Genomic DNA, 14,018 nt, shown 5'->3' on the forward strand with positions numbered 1-14,018 from the left:
TAAGCTAAAGCAAAGGTGTGGGAATCTACAAAAATACTATTGGACACTTGAAAAGTACCTCGGGGAGCTTGCCATCCTGAATATTTCAGTATTTATCCTGAGATGTCTCTATTAGAATCTACACCTTTATGTTTTCGTTGAGTATTTTATTGTGTGGAAAGAACAGAATGGGTGAAATATCTACAAATATAGCACTGGAAAGTTTAATTGCACAATTTCTTGAGAAGCTTTAGGTTCTTTTTCTTTCAAATTACATCACAGACAAAAGTAATTCCCAACCCAGAAACCCCACATAACCATACCAGAGACACTTCACTAGGTCAATGCACTTTATTATTTCTACTGAGCTAGAGATGTACATGAAGACAACATAGGAGCACACTCCAGATAACCATTTCCTGTCCCTCTTGGAGCCGGCCACCCTTTACCTTCAGGCATTCACCCTCCAAACACATCCAAAACGTGCTACATGACGTGACCTGTTTGAAGCCACATCTCAGAGCACCGTCTGTGAACTTAGCCCACATTGTTTGCATGGTGTCAGGAGAAGAAGGGAAGAAGGTGGATGATTAAAATTGATAGGATCAACGTTACCGTTCTCAATTTTGAACTGTAAGGATCCATATGGCGAGCGATGTGTCCTACTCTTGACGTCTTAGAGAATACTCTTTTAGAAGGGTCACTGGAAGTAACCGTGGAGGACATGTTTCTCCTTGATAGTATCATTCATCTCCATAATATCATTTATGTAAGCAGGGATAACTTCTTGAATATCATTTTGCCATCGACAAGTCATAAGGACCTGTCCCTGCCTGTAAGAAGATTCATAGACACAGTCTGTCATTACCACTCCTTCGATTAAATTACAGTACACTCCTTTTATTGATTGCCTGCTCCTGTGACATCTCTTCACCCCATTCTTACAAGACACAAACAGGTTGTTACAGATGTCTTGCAGTTCCTCAAATGATATCTGGAGGAAGAAATGTTCTTTTACACAACGGAATCTGTTGTGGACATTTTTCATCTTTATTTCATCAGTGCAGTAGTTGGAATCAGTTAAGGGTCTTTCCGGATCAATAATGGTGCGCCTTTTGAAAACATCCTTAGGGGTTGGTAGGGTAGGTCCTGTGCTGCGCATTTCCTCCAAATAATCTTCAAATTGCTCTATCTCTTCCGCTGACAACGGAACATATTTGTGCAAGATTTTCAACTGCAGTGGCTGCAGTAGCAGGAGCAGCAGGAGCAGAGTGAGGGGCCGCAGGGTGATCAGAGTCCACATGCTTTCCAGGGGGGACTACGAGAGATAAGGGGATGTGAGCCATTTCCATACTGTGCCCGCTTCTATTCCTGTGCTGGGCAACATTCCTTTCTGCCACTTACCGCCGTTCTGAGCTCAAAGACTTTGGGCAGTACTCAAATTGACAATTCAGAATATATTTAACCATTTCTGAAGTATGGACTAAAAAGTAACCTTCCTAGGCTTGTACTCAGTCGGGAAGACTGTTGATATGAGAGGAAAAGGTGAAGGAAGGAGGGAGAGAAAAGGAGAGAGAGCAGTGAGCAAACAAGGAAGGATGAGGAAGAGAGAAAAGGAGAGATGGAGGGCAGGAGGGAAGGAGAGAGGAGGTCAAGACAGCACTGGGGAGAGGGGAGAGAGAGAGAGAGACAGACAGACAGACAGACAGGCAGAGAAGAGGCTCCCACCATCCGGAACAAATGCATCTGTTCTCTTCTTAGGAGTTGTGAACTCACACCATAGAGAGCTGTAAGTGATCCTCCCTCCCCTCCGCCTGCTGCTATGAGGAAAATTCTTCATCTTATGACTTCTCCTCTTGCTCATCTCAGACCATAGACACCCTGGGAGAAGGGATCAAGCAAGGTACATGGGGTCGGGTGAACACCATCTGCTTTTCTTTGTGAGTATGCTTTCAGCACGACCTCCTTGCCTGGAGCTGCTCAGTCCATTTTGTAGCCTCTTCTGCCTCCTGTTACCACTCAGAATGGCTCTGCCACCAAGGGGCATCACTTACCTTGTGGGGGTGTTTTTTATCCTATTTTTTTTCTTCTCTTAGGTAGACTTCATGGTTTCTGCTATGATCAGGTTTCGCATCCCTAAACTCTCTCCACCCTGTGAGCCTGTCTGCAGAGTTATGGTAACCTCATCAGGAGATATTTCAGTCCTTACTTTCCTTGATGTCAGTGCATCCGCCTGTCTATTCACCCCACAGCAGGCTGCACCAAAATCCCCCAGTACTTTATTTATTTATTTATTTATTTATTTATTTATTTATTTATTTATTTTAAGTTTATTTATTTTTGAGAGAGAGAGTGTGAGCAGGGGAGGGGCAGAGAGAAAGGGAGAGTGAGAGAATCCCAAGCAGGCTCCTCACTGTCAGTGCAGAGCCTGATGCAGGGCTCGAATTCACAAACCCTGAGATCAAGACCGGAGCTGAAATCACGACTTGGGTGCTTAACCAACTGACGCATCCAGGCACCCCAATACCCCCCAGTACTTTAAATACACGTGAGCAAGTGTCTCTGCAACACAAATGCGTAAAACTGAGATGACTTACATTATTTAAAAAATTCTCCTACCTTAAAAAGAAATGAAAATGTTTAATTTGGTACATACTAATGAAGCACATTATTACTAAGCTTTGTGGTCGCTATGTTAAATAATTATTTTAAAACTTTCCTTGCAAGAGTCTGAACAGTAGTAACATGTGTTACAGGAATTGTGCCCAACTGCTAGATACCAGGGGACAGTCTACCCTTTAGTACAAAATGTCATCTCTCACAGAGAACTCCTGGGCCTATCTATCATTTTCCATTTCTACTCCAAATCTGGCTGTTAATCAATTCTCCAAGGAGACTTCCCAGACAAAGGCAAGTGCTTTAGGTACACTGGAGAACAGGCTTCCAGGCCTACCTGTGCCTGAAGTCTCCTGACCTTGTTCAGTCCTTGTGGTGACTATGCTTCAGAGAATGGATGCCTCAGGGCTGGGCTGCAGAGATCCTGATATTAGGGGAATTGGCCTCCCCTTAGAGCACAGGAGCTTGGAGTAGAAAGGGAGAAAAACAGCTGTGAGCAGCTGAAATAAATACATAAGTAATATGTATAAATAATATTAATTTGTACATAAATAAATATATATACAAATAATAAATAATGGCTAACACAACAAGCAATGATGTGCAAAGCACTATCTATACATTACCATCTTCATCATCCAAACAGCCTTATGATGTTTTCTATTGTTTTTGTCTTCATTGTAATCAGCATTTCTTTGTGAAAGGAGGTTGCTTAAAATCTTACATTGGGCCTGGCAAAACCCTGGTTCATGCTCAGGTCACAAGTCTGTCTGACATCTACGATTCGATTCTTCACTGCTATTCTGTGGCCCTTATCAGTCTAGTTTCCCTTCCTGAGGCCAACCTGTGCTTCCTTCTCTAGGCTGTCTTTGTAACTCTGTCAGAAGAAACTAACAGAAACACAGAGATCACAAAAGTGGCAAGAACCAGGGGCGCCTGAGTGGCTCCGTCGGTTGAGCGTCTGACTCTTTTTCTCAGGTCTTCATCTCAGGGTTGTGAGTTCAAGCCCCACATTGGGCTCTGTGATGGGTGTGGAGCCTACTAAAAAAAAAAAATAAGTGGGGAGGACTAGAATTGTGTTTGAACCACTGGAGTGCTGTAAGAAATTGGCCCACGTACTGGCCCACGTGCCATGAAGCCTAGCTGAGCTGCTGCAGGAGAGTTTCCTGGGTTTTCTTACTCCACTGTGGCCTTGGCATAAGAGAAGTCTTCCCTTAAGGCAACCGGAGTGATTCTCCAATACTCATAACCCAGAGACTCTGAGCTACGTGGAGATGGAAACAGGTTGGATCTAACCTTTGTATATGTGAGTAGAAAAAGTCAGAGAATGGAGGAGTTAGAGACAGGCAGATGTTGGGGTGCCTGAGTGGCTCAGTTGGTTAAGCATCTTACTTCAGCTCAGGTCATGATCTCAAGGTTTGTGAGTTCAAACCTGTCATCTGGCTCTTTGCTGTCAGTGCAGAGCCCACTTCAGATCCTCTGTCTCTCTCTCTCTGCCCCTCCTACTTGCTCTCTCTCTCAAAAATAAATAAACATTTTTTTTTAAAAAGGCAGATGTGGGGGGCACATATGAGAAAGTAGAAAGAACAGAAGGATTGAAGGCAGGAGAGCAGAGAATGGGACTGGAAAGAAAAACTGGCCTGCAGTGGTGACGTGAGACTGGGCAGTCTTGGTGTGGCCATAAGCATGAACCCTTCCTCCCACCCCTGCTTCTACACTCTTATCAGACTCCCCTGGGGAGTCTCTTCAGGAGAGTGAGACCATTGTGAAAGTCCAGGGAGCTCAGCACACATTCCCATAAATGAGAACCTGGAGTGTCTGCGGCATCTTGGGCTGCAGAAAACGGAACAGCAGGTGCATGGAGAGCAGAGTTCAGGCTCCTGCTGAGGACATGCCTCAGGGCCTGCCCAGGATACCTCCTTGACTTTTGTACCCTAAACTTCTTAATTTTTTTATTTATGAATTCAGATTGTAGTTTCATACTTGTCAAAATCCTTTCTGACCCCAAAGTATATGCATTTTTGCTTCTATTCTAGTGTATTACTTTTATGGATTTTTGAAAAATGTTAAGTCTTTTACCCATCTGGAATTTATTTTGAAGTATAGGGAGAGGTGGGTTTTGTTTTCACATGATTTTTCCATAATCCCGGTACCAATGATTTGGGGTCCCTCATCACTAATTTAAAAGTTAGTTTATATATTAAACAATTCTATTTCTGAACTATCTGTTGTGTTTTGATGATGGTTTTATCTATTCACTTGCCAGTGATATGCTTTTACTTATTCTAATTTTATAAAATATTTTAATATCTAATAAAGCAACTCACATTCATTCTTCTACTTGTTCAAAAGTTAGTACTGAGACAGAACAGAAAGTAGATTAGTGGTTGCTTGGGGCACAGGGTAGGAATGGGAATTCGCAGTAAATGGGCAAGACAGACAGACAGAAACAGAGAACAGAGAACAGACGGATTGAAACATGCTCATGCAATGCTTCTTAAGTTTTTGCCTGGCAAGCTCACACAGCAGAACCACCTGGACGCCCTGTGGATTGCAGATTCCCTGGGTTTTCCTCAAACCTCATTAATCAGAACCTCTGTGAATGGGCCCATATATCTGCACTATAAACAAGTTCACAAGGTGAGTCTTAGCCCACTAAAGTTTGAGAAGCACTGCCTTTGTATACATAAAAATGTAATTTATGACATAGAAAACATCCCAAAATAGTGGGGGAAGTTTTAGGCCTTTTCAGTAAATGTTTTTGGAAAAAAATTGAGATGAATTGCTTTCACTGTTTGGCTATAGTGAATAATGCTTCTTTGAACATGGGTGTGCACATATCCGATTGAGTCCCACTTTTCCTCTCCGCTTTTAAACGTGCTTGGGAGGGTTAGGGTAACTTATAGGTATATAGGCAGGGAAGGGCCTGAGAGAGGTTGTCTATCCCAGGCCTTTTCTATTATGCAGGTCTTGAGTCCCTGGTCACAATTAAAAAAAATAAAATAAAAGAGTAAGATGGGTCAAAGTCTCCCCAGGGAGACAAATACATATTTCAGAGAGATTATTAGGTTGTATTTTAAAAGTAAATCATTTTTAAAATGCAAGACTTTTAACAGACCTTACAATAAGGCATCAAAGGATTATGATTGTGTAATAGTTATATAGCTTCAATCACAAAAGGAAAAATTAAAATTGTATCTTACAAATTGGTAACAATTACAATACCTCATAAACTCAATGCTGGTGAGTGAGATAAGGTGGGCAATCACTCATTTGTGATCACAATGAAAAAGTTGGCAAATATAATAAAAAGCTTTGAAAAGCTGATAATATCCCCCCACTTTTAATAGCTAAGATTCTAAGCAGCAATAGTTTATATAGAAATATGGACAGTAAGCTTTACTTAATAAAGACAAAAATTTGAAATTTGAAAACATAAATATCCAAAAATTTGAGGAAAGGTTAAATTGAGTCTGATATGTTCATAAATATGGTAAAAACAATAATAACCACTGTAGTAAAAGCTAATATTTGAGATAGTATTCTGTAGTCAGAGAATTATATATTATAGAGTAGATTGTTTTCCAGAATTTACAAATAAATTAACCAATGAAAATTTTAAAATATGAAATATATTTAATATTATAGTAGTAGGATTATCTGGTCACAAGTGATAGAAGTACCAAACAAATTAACTTAAACACAAGAGGAACTATATTGACTCACAGAAAACAAGTCCAAGAGGCACAGCAAGATGAAGAAATTAAATCTTTCACTGCACTCTTATTTTCTCTCTCTTCCACCACTGTTTTCTATGCTAACTTCATTCTCATGCAGGGTCTCTCAATGTAATGGCAGAGAAAATCATTGTTACCTTTAGAGCCTATATTTAAGGTCACAGTAGGAAGTGTCATCCTCTCCCACTTTCATCCAATATAGAAAATAACTTTACCGATTGGCCTTGTTTCTGTCTCATGCGTAAATCCAGGATTGTGAGGTCTTCTGATTGGTCAACCTGTAACACATGTCCTCCTCGGGGAAGTAAAGGCAAAACCACACCATTAAAATTCCAGCAGAATTCCAGTTGCTGACCGAAGGAAGGGTTGTTACCTACAAAACAAGAAAGGGATGGAGACCAGTGGCAAATGTCCATTACAAATGGCTGGGCAAAAAATAAAACATTGAACTATATGATCCCAATTACTGGAAATATAGATTACGTGGTGGGGGCGGAGGAACCAAAACAAAACCTCAATAAACTGTTATTTCTGAATGGTTGATTTCTTATTGTTGTCTTTAAAGCTATCTATTTTTCAAATTTAAAGTAAGTTAGTTCTAAGAAATGTCACTTACGAAATGGATTTTTAAGATCTGGCTTTGGACGTGTTCTTAAATATGAAGTGCCAATTTCTCAGACTGACACATTTGGTATCAGTTAACTTCCACTTTTTCTCAGTAGCAGGAAGAGTCAGTTCCTTAGTTTGAGTGGTTAAGCAAAGATAAAAACTCAGTCTTTAGAGTTAGACTTACCTTTATGAGTAAATCCCAGAATATCTCTTCGTTGAATTCCATAAGAAAAATCTAGGTTTTAGCTAACCTCAAATTTAGACTCTGCTTAAACATTTTGAGGCAATATTTATGCTTCTGACCTTTATACCCCTAGCCAAACTGAGAATGGTGTCAGGTTGAGAAAATCTAGAGAAAAATGTGATTTTTGTAGGTCCTAAGAGGATCAGTGACTTCCCTGAAATGCACAACTTTTATTCAAGACATTTACTAGGGCCCAGGCCCTAGTAAAGACCTGAATATTTGAGCTCACAGAGACAGAATACAGAAAGGAACTGACTTTTCCTGATGCAAAAGTGGAAGTTAACTGATATCAAATGTGGCAGTTTGAGATACTGGCACTTCATATTTAAGAACATGTATCCAAAACCGGGTCTTAATAGACGTACACAAAATAAGAGTTACTCAATAATTGAAAACCAATCTTCAGAGCACAAATATAGAGTAATTTTGACATCTTATTTTGCAAAAATGGAGTCAAGCCAGCTCTGGGATGACAAAAATCTCTTCATATTTGTTTGCAGTTTCCTGCAAGTTTATATTTATGCATGCCTTAATTAGCTTTTTTATTGTATGATTCTATATAAAAAAAATTTTTTTTGAGATTTGTTACATTGATATCTGCTATTTTTTTTTTCTGTAATGTCAGTGTGAGCTTAGCAGGTACAGACTAAGATATCGCCACTGATATGGCTTGATCTCATAATTTGGTCCTTCTCAGTGATCAGAAATAACAGGAAAATAGAAGCATAGAATATATTAGGATAGAATATTTCATAGATTTTGCCAGGGAAAAGGAAAATAAAGCCCAGTGAGACAGTGGGTTCTATATCAAGAAAAAATAGGGGAACCTGTCTGGCTCAGTCAGTGGAGCATGTGACCCTTGACCTTGGGGTTATGGGTTTGAGCCCTGCATTGGGTGTAGAGATTATAAGAAAGAAAGAAAGAAAGAAAGAAAGAAAGAAAGAAAGAAAGAAAGAAAGAAAGAAAGAAAGAAAGAAAAACAGATTTCAGTGTTCACACCCACCCACCCATACACACACACACATTCTTCCATGTATGATGGACTAGAGGTCAAAGTAATATTTTAAAAACAACATTAAGGATATTATAATGATACAAGTATATATAGTAGAATATTTTTCACAATTTTGGAGCTAGTGAAGGATGTCTTTCTTAAACCAAACAAGAGCACAGCCACAAAGAAAATTATTGAATTATTGAAAAGCTTGATTACACATGCATAGACTGAATTACATACCTGTATACATGAGTACAAAGAAAATCTGACCCCAAAACAAATAACATGACAATGATCTCTAATAGCAGAAGACATAAACTTCAAAAAATAAACTTCAAAACCCAGCAACAGCTTGGGGAAAAAAAATGCTTTGGGGGTGCCTGGGTGGCTCTGGTTAAGTGTCCAACTTCAGCTCAGGTCATGATCTCACGGTTGGTTACTGGGTTCCAGCCCCACATTGGGCTCTGTGCTGACAGCTCAGAGCCTGGAGCCTGCTTCAGATTCTGTGTCTCCATCTCTCTCTTTGCTCATCCCCTGCTAGTGCTCTGTCTCTCTCTCTGCCTCTCAAAAATAGATAAAAAATGTTCAAAAAAATTTTTAAGTGCTTTGAAAATGTGATCAGTGTGAAAGTGCTTCTCAAACTCAGGTGTAAGAAAAGTATGAATTTCTTTTCTCAATCCATTGTATCTGCACCAAAACCCTAGCTCTTAAGGGTGGCAGCACAATTTACCTCTGTTACCGTTTTAGGTGTCTTCTGCCTTTCCTACATAGTTAGGAAAATCAAAGTATCTGCATTTGCCCAAGTAAAACAGAAAGTTACAGTTTTGTACATGAGTGTTGACTGGCGTCATCATAGTTTCTCTTTCTGTTATCAATTGTCTTAATAGGAACATAGGGTTGTTTTTTCCTCCCCTTTTAAACAACTAACATTTTTGAAACAACACAAAAGCCATTGACATCCCTTTGAGCTACCAAAGAATTTGGTAGAGAATTTCTTGTGCTGTAAAGAATTTCTCTCTTTCCCAATATTTCTACAGCAGTAAAAGCAAAATGCTCATCTATGCCTTGACAAAGTATTCTTATTTCCTATGAGATCTTCATCAAACTCCTATATTTCTTAGCTTTTGCATCATTAACTCATTATGAGTGCAACTCTGCCATGATAGATCTACCTTCTCACTAGAAAAGCAAGGAGAGGCGGTTTATCTCCAAAAATTTTAAGGAGCCTGTTTAGACAAAAACACTTTAAACTTGTTTTTTTTTTTTTTTTTTTTTTTTTTTTTTTAAGATTTTATTTTCAGGCCATCTCCAAACCTACAAACCTGAGATTAACAGTTGCAGGATCCACTGACTGAGCCAGCCAGGCTCCCCTAGACTTGGTTTTATTTATTTATTTATTTATTTTAATTTTAATTTGTTTTAATGTTTATTTATTTTTGATAGAGACAGAGCACAAGTGTCGGAGGGGCAGAGAGAGATGGAAATGGAAACCGAAGCAGGCTCCAGGCTCTGAGCTGTTAGCACAGAGCCCAACGCAGGACTAGAACTCACCAGCCGTGAGATCATGACCTGAGCTGAAGTCAGATGGTTAATTGACTGAGCGACCCAGGCACCCCTAATTTTTGTGGGTTTTTTTAACATATAGGTTTTTAAATTTTTTTTAAATTTATTAACTTAGAGAGAGAGACAGAGAGAGTGAGAGGGAGAGGAGCAGAGAGAGAGGGAAAGACAGAATCCCAAACCAACTCCACGATGTCAGCACAGAGTCCAACATGGGGCTTGAACTCGTGAACCATGAGATCATGACCTGAGCTAAAACCAAGAATCAGACACTTAACTGACTGAGCCACCCAGACACCCCCAGATTTGGTTTTAAAATGAAAGCATACATAAGGATGAATATAGTCTTCTAGTCAAGATGGAGTAACACGGACCCGATTTACCCTCCCACCTGAAACAATTTTTAAAACTGATAAAATGCTGGAAAAATTAGTTTCAAGACACTAACATGAGACAACCAAACACACTGATCTTTGAGATACAGGAAACTAACAAGGTAAGTCCTACAATTTGCCTGGCTTACTGCCTGGAGAGAGATTTCAGGCACAAGTGAAGCGTTGGCAAACAGGAAGAGCCTGAAAACTACAGGAGATGAGGAGGAGGAATTGAGGAAACAAGGAGGCCAAGAAACTTGAGTCCACAGGACACAGTACTAGAAAGGAAAGAACTGCCTTGAACAGAAACGTGGAGATCTGCACAGGGTTCCTCTCAAGTATGCAGCAGAGTACTGTTTATCATGAGTGTGGGAGAAAACCACCTGAGGCTGGGGAAAGAATTATCTAAAAGGATCAGAGAAGATAGTGCCTAACCCCACTAACCAGGCTGGAAAAAGTCAAGATGCATGGGATATTAGGTAGAGTACTCAGGAAGGTCTTGCCTCAGTAACGGGCAATAATTAGCCTTAGGCTGCAACTGCTCTGCACCTGCCTAACAAATCAAAAGGATCAAGTGGTTCCGAATAGCTTATGTGCATCCCAGAAAATAGTTCAAGAAAATTTATAGGAATGCAAAAATATCCTTACCTGGTAAACCAACAAGGTAAAATTCACAACATCTGGCATCCAATCAAAAATAACTAAGCCTGGGGGCACCTGGGTGACTCAGTCAGTTAGGCGTCCGACTCCTGGTTTCTGCTCAGGTCATGATCTCACAGTTCATGGGATTGAGCTCTGAGTCAGGCTCCATGCTGATGGAATAGAGCCTGCTTGGGATTCTCTCTCTCCCTCTCTCTCTCTCTGCCCCTTCCCCACTCACACACACTGTCTATCTCTCAAAATAAATAAAAACTTTTAGAAAATTACTAAAAAAGGAAGCAGGTAAACAAAAACCATACTGAGGAGAATAATCATTCAATTGCATTTGGCCATAAGAAGGCATAGAATAAAGACATTAAAACTGTTATTATAAGGGCGGCTGGGTGGCTCAGTTAGTTAAGCATCTGAGTCTTGATTTTGGCTCAGGTCATAACCTGATGGTTCACAGGTTTGAGTCCCTGTGTTGGGCTCTGTGCTGACAGCTCAGAGCCTGGAGTCTGATTTGGATTCTGTGTCTCCCACTCTTTTTGCCCCTCCCCTCCTCATGCTCTGTCTCTCAAAAAATAAATAAACATTAAAATTTTTTTTTAATTATTATTATAACTGGATTTCTTATGTGCAAAAAATTAAGTAGATTCATAGACAATAGAAAAAAACAAATCAAACTTTGAAACTTTTAAAGATAAAAACTAAAATGTGTGAGATGAAAAACACACTGGATGAGATTAATGGCAGATTAGATATTGCAGAACAAAGATTAGTGAATCTGAAGGTTATAGAAATGATCCAAATGAAACATCAAACAAGAAAACAAAACAAAGAGTGAAAAGAGCATCAGCAAGCTGTAGAATGAATTCAAGTGACTTCAGATGAGTAATTAGAGTCTCTGAAAAGGAGAAGCAGGGGCATAGAAAAAAAAATTAGAAGCAGTAATAGCCAAACACTTTCAAAAGTTGATGGAAAGTATAAATTCACAAATCAAAAAAAGCTCAATGAACTCCAAGCACAAAACATGAAGAAAACCATACCAAGGCACATCATAACCAAATTGGGAAGAAAACAACCCTGACCTAGTCATGAAAAGAAAACCTTAGAAGCAGCCTCAGAAAAATGGCATGCTAGGATTGGAGAAGCAAAGAGAGGGGTGATGTTAGATTTCTTTTCTGAAATAATGTAAGTAAGAAGAGAGCAGGAAAATATTAAAGTACTCAAAGTAAGAAAGTTGTCAAGGTAGAAATTCTATACCTGGTAAAAATATCTTTAAAAAATGAAGGCAAAATAAAAGCATTCTTAGATTGCAGAGCTTACAAAAAGTCATCACCAGCAAACAGGGAAGGTAAACTGGCAAAGAGAAAATTATACCAATTGGGAATGTGAATCTCCACAAAGGAATGAAGAACATTGTAAATGGTAATTAATTAAATGGGCAAATACATATGATTTTTTTTGTTATTGTTTTTTAATATTTATTTATTTTTGAATGAAGAACATTATAAATGGTAATTAATTAAATGGGCAAATACATATGATTTTTTTGTTATTATTTTTTAATGTTTATTTATTTTTGAGAGAGAGAGAGAAAGTGTGAGTGGGGGGAAGGGCAGAGAGAGAGGGAGACACAGAATTCAAAAGCAGGCTCCAGGCTCTGAGCTGTTAGCACAGAGCCCAACGTAGGGTTTGAACTCATGAACTATGAGATCATGACCTGAGCCTATGTCAGACACTCAACCAACTAAGCCACCCAGGTGCCCTGCTTTTTTTTTTTTAATTTAAATTTATTTAAAATAAAACATACTAACCAAAACTAGTAGCAATGTATAATGGGATTTATACCGTATTCCAAAGTAAAATGCATGAAAATAGCATAGAATCTGAGAGGAATCCAAGTATACTAGCATAAGGTTTTTATACTGAGTGAAGTAGTACAGTATCAGCTGAAAGTAAGCTATAAGTTATAGATATATACTGTATATCCTAATGCAACCACTGAATTAAAACAAAGAGCTGTAGTTTAAAAGTCAACAAAGGAGATAAAAGTGGAATCATAAAAAAAATTCATAAATCAAGTGAAGGCCCCAAAATCAGAAAAAGGGAGGAAAAAATGGAAGGGACAAATAGAATAAATAGCAGGAGTTAGACTCCAACCAACTGTATCAATAATCTCATTAAATATAAATGGTCTTAGCATACCAATTAAAAGCTAATGATAGACTGGGATTTTATTTTATTTTATTTTAATTTTTTTTTCAACGTTTATTTATTTTTGGGACAGAGAGAGACAGAGCATGAACGGGGGAGGGGCAGAGAGAGAGGGAGACACAGAATCGGAAACAGGCTCCAGGCTCTGAGCCATCAGCCCAGAGCCTGACACGGGGCTCGAACTCACGGACCGCAGATCGTGACCTGGCTGAAGTCGGACGCTTAACCGACTGCGCCACCCAGGCGCCCCTAGACTGGGATTTTAAAAAACAAAACAAGATTCAGTATATACTATCTACAAGAAACACACTTTATATGAAGACACATAAAGAAGGTAACAATAAAGGATGTAGAAACATACCATGCTAGTGTTCATCAAAAGAAAGCTGGAGTGCTATAGTAATATCAGATAAAGCAGATTTCAAAACAAAGAATATTACCAAGGCTAATGAGGGTCATTTCCAAATATGAGGTTCGATTAATCAACAGGACGTAACAATCCTAAATTTTTATGCCCCTAAAAATTGGGCTTCAAATTACAAGATGGAAATACAGAAAGAACTATAAGGAGAAGTGAAATCCATATATTACAGTTTGAGCTTCCATATCCATTTCTCAATAGCTGATAGGTCAAGTAGGCAGGAAATCAGCAAGAATATTGAGGACTTGAACCGAATTAACAACCAATTTACCCCCAGTTACATTTATAGAACATTCCATACAACAAAAGCAAATACATATTTTTTCAAGCTCCTGCAGAACACTTACCAGGATACACTAAATTTTCTGCCATGAAACAAGTCTTAATAACCTCAAAAGGATCCAAGTTAAACAAAATATATTCTCTGACATTGGAATGAAATTATAAATGAATAAGAGAAAGACCTCTCAAAAATCTCAAAATATATGGAAACTAAACAAACCAATTCTAAATAATCGATGGGACAAACATAAAATCAAAATGGAAATTAGAAAATATTTTGATCTGACTACTGTTGAAAAGAATCACATAGCATAGCAAAATTTGTGGGATGCTGTTAAAG

At 38.8% G+C, this 14,018-nt stretch overlaps 1 protein-coding gene across 6 annotated transcripts in view; it reads right to left on the reverse strand.

The window, feature by feature from the left end:
* Positions 1-315: 315 nt before the first annotated feature.
* Positions 316-14,018, reverse strand: part of RNASE11 (ribonuclease A family member 11 (inactive)) — a 122,755-nt gene continuing 109,052 nt past the window's right edge. For 3 of the 6 annotated variants that reach the window (XM_045059642.1, XM_023255565.2, XM_019832737.3), the window contains 2 exons: positions 6,548-6,705; positions 316-1,297 (listed from right to left, as the gene is read on the reverse strand). In XM_045059642.1, the coding sequence (XP_044915577.1) occupies positions 680-1,297; positions 6,548-6,571 (642 nt within the window). In that variant the 5' untranslated portion in view covers positions 6,572-6,705 and the 3' untranslated portion in view covers positions 316-679. Of the gene's footprint in view, positions 1,298-2,932; positions 3,060-6,469; positions 6,706-6,948; positions 7,627-14,018 lie in introns of those variants that run through there. The other 3 variants (XM_019832738.2, XM_019832740.2, XM_045059643.1) reach the window with 3 other exon arrangements.

This window comes from Felis catus, chromosome B3 (genome assembly GCF_018350175.1).
Source record: "Felis catus isolate Fca126 chromosome B3, F.catus_Fca126_mat1.0, whole genome shotgun sequence".
NCBI classification, from domain to species: Eukaryota; Metazoa; Chordata; class Mammalia; order Carnivora; family Felidae; genus Felis; species Felis catus.